Genomic DNA, 6095 nt, shown 5'->3' on the forward strand with positions numbered 1-6095 from the left:
CGCCTAGGTAGCTCAGTCGGTTGGGCATCTGGCTCTTGGTTTCGGCTTGGGTTGTGATCTCAGGGTCTTGAGATCAGGCCCTGCGTTCTGTGTAGAGTCAGTTTGGGATTCTCTCTCTCCCTCGACCCCTCCCCCTGCTATGGCAGTCTCTCTCTCAAATAAATAAGTAAACCTTAAAAAAAAAAAATCTATTCTGTAAATGTTCTTGCCCATCCACCCAAGAATTCCTCTTCTAGAAATCTATACTAAGAGAACAATCCAAAATACAGCCCAAATGCAAAGATGCTAAGTGTTTTAATGAAAAACTGGAATCTAAATACCCAATATTGGGGCGCCAGGGTAGCTCAGTCAGTTAAGCGTTCAACTCTTGGTTTCAGCTCAGATCATGATCTCAGGGTCATGAGACCGGGCCCACATCAGGCTCTGTGCTGGGCGTGGAGCCTGCTTAAGATTCTCTTTCTCCCTTTCCCCCTCCCCCACCACTCATGCATGTGTGCTCTCTCAAAAAAAAAAAAAAAACCCAATATTAAGGAACTGGTCAAATAAATCATGGTATATCCATATGATGGAGTATTATGAAGCCATTAAAAATTATTTATTTAGAATTTTTATAACAGGTCAAAGTATTTATGATATAATATTAAATAAAATAGAACACAAAACTAAATCCAGTAAGCTCTCAATGTTATTAAAAATACTGAAAAAAAGACTGAGGGAAATAAACAGGAACATTGACAACAGTTGTCTCTGCTTCTTCTACACTTTCTACAGTGAGCTTTTTAAAGCAGATAAACCATGCACTTTCTTCCTACTGACAAACCACAACAGATATTTTCAAGACCCTTCTACAGTTAGTCCACTCCTGAATAACCAGAAAAAGCAAAAATGAATTTTAAAGTTAATCTTTTAATTCCAGATTACATTTTCCCTGACCTTAGAATTATACTGTTTTAAGTAAAAAAACAAGTGAAATACATTCAAATGACAATCATTATTATAAATAAGAATACAAATAGAAACGACTAGAAGGATACCTATAAAAATGATAATGCGGATAATTTTTGGTTGGCGGAATTATAGTAGGACTTTTAAAATCTCTTTTTTAGCTTAATAATTTTTATTACATTTTCTACAATGGACACCTATTACTTCTGTAGTAAAAAGTCTTTGCTCTTTTTCCTTTTAAGAGACAACCACCAAGCAAATTACAGCACCAACTACACAGTGAAATATTAATGACCATTTTTAAAAATGTTGCAGATTACTTAATAACATGAAAAAAGTTTGATCTATATTAGCTGACCATACTATAAAACAGTATGTTCAGAATGATCCCATTGTTTTGTTTAAACACAAGCAAATGTCTACATATACAAAGGAAATACAATGGAAGGATATATGCCAAAATATTAATAGTGTTTTACCCTAGACAATAGGATTAGATATTATTCTAACTTTCTTATTTTCACTTCTGTATTTTGGCAAATGTTCCTCTGTTAAATATTACGCTTCCAGTATGCAAAAAAAAAAAAAAAGAAAGAAAGCTTTTTAAAAAGCTACATTACAACAAAAAGTTACATTGTTAAGTAAGAGAAAGACAAAGAAACGAGCAGGAGTATCTTATTGAAAGATCAGGCTTTCCCAGTGAGGCTGATGCCTCTGCTGTGAATCCAGAGCTCGTTCTCCAAACCAGCTCTGACTTCTAAATCAAGCCGGCCTTCCAGCATCAGGAGGGCAGTCAGCATCAGCCTTCCCTCCTACTCAAGACTGAATAAGGCTTGAGCGGGACACGGGCTCCAGCAGCAGACGTCACCCCTCTTGATGGGCAAACGTACACTGTCTGGAACCTTTACACGAGACCCTGGTAGAGAACAGGGTCTAGGGTAAAAACGTAACTGCCTTCCAAGACTATGGATCTGATTACAAGTAAGTGTAATTTATGATCACTGATGAAGGAGACACACAATTTATGTTGCAAAGAGCACATTAACTATAGAATTATACTCCCAGGCCTGGCAGAGACCTCTGAGATCATCTGAAGACAATTTCCAGGACGCTGTCTTTAGGATGCTATGTAAATATTGACTAGAAACAATAACAGAGATGTCATGCTGGAGAATCTTAAGTAAACAGTTCAAAAGCCTGGCTTCCTGTTTATACAATTTTGAGTCACTTTACTGCTAGCCACAAGGTGATTCAGCATTCCAACGGCATCTAAGAATTTCTTGACTTTACATATACTAAAAGGGACTACAAAGAACAGCTGAAAAGCCACACAACACAGGAAGGGACAAAAATAAATACACAGCCATGTGTCTTCCAGCCCAAACAATGCGAAATCTATGCAATTAGACTAGCAGTTCAATCTATTTCCAAATCGCTATCCTCACTGTGGCAGGTGCCAGAGTTACGCACAGACGTCAGCACCAAGACTTCCTTTTCGGGGAGCAATCCAAATTCCTGCAGAAAAGCTTCAAGGTCCACAGCAAAGAAATCTTCCCCCAGCTGGTCAGTGACACGAACAAAATTGCCAATCAATTCACCTCCCTTGTAGATCAGCAGGGCAGGGAGGGCATTCCTGGTGAAGCGACTGCTGGCCCCGAGAACCAAGCTCTTCACCCGGCAGAATTTGACAGCTGGGTACTCGGCAGCAAGGCAAATCATGCAGCCGTTCATGGCTTCGGCCCCCGGAATGCCATCCTCATAAATATGGACCATGATGAGGGTGCTTTTCTGCTCTTTATCAATCATGTCTAAAAACCCTTCTCCACTGGGGATCTCAAAAACCTGCTTGAACTGGGGCCCCTTATGAAGCTGCTGCCGCATCTCTTCCATTCTCTGTTTCCGGTACCGCTGGAGGAACTCTTCGTCATCTTGGTCCTCATGCATCATGGCAAACTCCTTCAGAGTCATCTGCAGGACGACCGCAAAGTGAGCAGACGCAACATGAACCCAACTCTGCGGTTATAGTTAGTATGCACCCCACGCATCTGGGATGCGAGGAACCCTGCTAAGTGCTCTGTACGCATTAAAGCCCACAGAAATCTTAGGATAACCCCACCGGGAGGGAACTTTTATTGCCCTCATCTTACAAATGAGATCCGAGGACTTGAGATTATTGGCGCCAGTTCACGTAGGTACGAGCCCAGGATTCAAACTAGATTTTTTTTAAAAACCCAATCTTTTAACTACTGCGTTATGATGCCTCTCCATCCAAAAAGGTGGTTAATATCACTTCATGAGCGTGTTTCTTTTGGTCAGTCTTGACAGTGGATTAATTATTTTATCCACTATGTCAATTTTGGTAAAAAGACAACAGAATATTAAGGACTTTCAAAAAGAACACTTGCAATTCTTGCTCTGCACGCTCCCCACACACAGTCACATACACTCTCTAAAACTGGATGTTGGGCGCCTGGGTGGCTCAGTTGGTTAAGCGACTGCCTTCGGCTCAGGTCATGATCCTGGAGTCCCTGGATCGAGTCCCGCATCAGGCTCCCTGCTCGGCAGGGAGTCTGCTTCTCCCTCTGGCCCTCCCCCCTCTCATGTGCTCTCTTTCATTCTCTCTCTCTCTCAAATAAATAAATAAAATCTTTAAAAAAATAAATAAAACTGGATGTTGCTCTTTATTACAGTTGCAAGCTGAAATCATTTTTGCTTTTTTAACAGCAGCTGTTGGGTGTACCAATTAAGCCATAACCTGCTTTTGCCACTTGGCATCATTACATCATAAATATTTCCTCGCATTTCTAAATATTTTTTTTTTTTAGAATTACACATAATGTGCCATATTTTGCTTAACTTCCCAGTTTCTGGCATTGAGCCATTTTCCAGCTCTGTTCCACAGCACACAACCCAGCAGGACACGGACAGCTTCTCTCAACTGCCCCATGTGGTCATGTGATATGTTGCTTCATCTGCTCTAATCTCAGTATAAGGAAGCCTTATGAGCAGTGGGCACGTTGCCCTGCAGCCAGCTTATGTTACAAAAGTATCTTCCTTCTCCTGGCCTGGAACGGAGCCTAGCTCTGCCCAGTACAGCACCAATTAGAGGGTGGGCCAGGGAACAACAGTAGATCGGAATGGACATTTCTGCATCACGGCCAGCACCATCCTTCCCCCCAGCTCCCAACTCTCCTGTCTATCTTGGTCTGCCAGAGTGGCTCTTTCTGAGCCATTATGGTCAGAAAGTCTCCTGCCCCGAAATCCTCCTCCTGCTCCAGGCAAATGACTCCTCACTCAATCCTCTTATGTGCTCCCTGATCCTGGCTGGTATTGCCAGCCAAGAGCTGCTTTGGGCCATGGCCAAATGATCTCAGGCACTCCTCGACATTCATCCATGTTCAGACGGCAGGTGGGGGGATTAGATGGTCCTTTTGATATGGGGGAAATAAGAGAGTCAGGGACCTAGTCCCAAATATCTTCCAGAAGCAAACATCTGCCCATTTGCTTCTACTGTGTTGCCTTGTTCTGCTAATTTCTCATGAACAGGCTTCAGGTGAAACAGAGCAGAATCATGGAAAGAGCAAAAAAGTCTGGCTGAGACTCCTACTTCCTATTAGCATTTACTGGTTGCATGCCCTGAGCCAAGGCCCCTCTCCTCTCGAAGCATCTGTTTCATTGTCGGTAAAACAGGGATGATGCCACCAACCTCAGAGGGTTATTCCTGGCCCAAGGCCTCAATAAAGGACAGAAAACTCCCGTTTACTGAGCACCGTCAATGGGCCAGGCACTGCACTGGGCTTTGCACCCAGAGAGCACTGTGAGGTAGAGATGCCGACCTCACATAACCCGTGACAAACCGGATTCGGAACAGAAGACACATCCCCACGGGAAGCCAGTGGCCGCGCTGAGAAAAGCCCGGGGGCTGCTAATTACCTTCCCACTGAGCTTCTCCTGGAGGTCCTTCTGCTTGTGTTGCTCCTCCTCTTCATCCAGATGGGACCTGCAGGTCATCGACAGCTTCTTGACTAGCCTTTCCATCTCCCGGCACTGCTCTTCTCTCTGCTCTGTCTCCAGCTGTTTGAAGCGGCGCCAGTCATTTATCACCCCTTTTGGACCTGAGTGGGGGGTGAATGTGGAGGTGACCAAGAAGAGTGGGCAGAGGATTACGGGCCAGCTCACATCCGGCTAGAGCCTGCTCCATCGGCTGCACGGGGACATGCACACAGACTCGCGTGGCCCCCACACAGTGACGTCCGCTGCGGCATGGTCGCGTAATTAAATGGACGAGCTAAGGCCCGACATCAGGAGGGGCACTAAATAAATCGTGATTCATCTACTCAAAGGAAAATAAGGTAACTCGTACAAAGAATGAGGTAGCTATATGTTTCTTGCCATGAAAGATGTTCAAATATATCAGGTCAAAAAAAAAAAAAAGAGCAAAATGCAGAACAGTATCATGGGACGGTCATCCAATCTTTAGAAAAGAAATTGTATGTGTATGTATATATATGTACAGATATCTGCTTATGCACATGTACCTTTGTATGTTCATAGAAAAAGGACTAGAAGGAAATGTCAACAGTTAACAGAGGCTGTCTCTAGGTAGGGGGATCCAAGGGGACTAGTGAGACAGAACGGCTACTTTTTTCTTTCTACATTCATACATTCTGTATTATCTGGATTTTTTTTTTTAATATTTTATTTATTTATTTGACAGAGAGAGACACAGTAAGAGAGGGAACACAAGCAGGGGGAGTGGGAGAGGGAGAAGCAGGCTTCCCGCGGAGCAGGGAGCCCGATGCGGGGCTCGATCCCAGGACCCTGGGACCATGATCTGAGCGGAAGGCAGACGCTTAACGACTGAGCCACCCAGGTGCCCCTATACTGTATGGATTTTTATAAGATTGTGGCAGGTTGTTCTGTTATTCAAGTTACCCCCAAGCCTCGCTGCTCCCATGCTATATATCCCTGACATGTGATTTGTAGGACCTTTTATGGGATGAATATATGCATCCCTGGCTCACTGATGTTGGGCTTGGCCATGTGACTTGCTTTGGCCAATGGATTCTGAGCAAAAGATTTTTTTTTATTTTTTAATTATTTTTATTGTTATGTTAATCACCATACATTACATCATTAGTTTTTTTTTT

General features: G+C 43.3%; 1 protein-coding gene across 1 annotated transcript; it reads right to left on the reverse strand.

The window, feature by feature from the left end:
* Nucleotides 1-886: 886 nt before the first annotated feature.
* LOC145718227 (phosducin-like protein) lies at nucleotides 887-5676 on the reverse strand. Its single transcript, XM_081809683.1, has 2 exons — nucleotides 4879-5676; nucleotides 887-2913 (listed from the first exon to the last, which is right to left on the reverse strand). Exons 1-2 carry the CDS (start codon nucleotides 4981-4983, stop codon nucleotides 2362-2364), a joined length of 657 nt encoding a protein of 218 aa, XP_081665809.1. The 5' UTR covers nucleotides 4984-5676; the 3' UTR covers nucleotides 887-2361.
* Between the last annotated feature and the right edge of the window lie 419 nt (nucleotides 5677-6095).

Source organism: Leptonychotes weddellii, unplaced genomic scaffold, assembly GCF_054177405.1.
Source record: "Leptonychotes weddellii isolate Sample4059 unplaced genomic scaffold, ASM5417740v2 HiC_scaffold_12330, whole genome shotgun sequence".
Taxonomy (NCBI): domain Eukaryota; kingdom Metazoa; phylum Chordata; class Mammalia; order Carnivora; family Phocidae; genus Leptonychotes; species Leptonychotes weddellii.

Coding starts and splice junctions, on each gene's coding strand:
- LOC145718227 (XM_081809683.1), bottom strand. CDS start 4,983: ATGGAAAGGCTAGTCAAGAAGCTGTCGATGACCTGCAGGTCCCATCTG. Junction 2,914..4,878: donor AGGAGAAGCTCAGTGGGAAG/GTAATTAGCAGC, acceptor GTCGTCCTGCAG/ATGACTCTGAAGGAGTTTGC.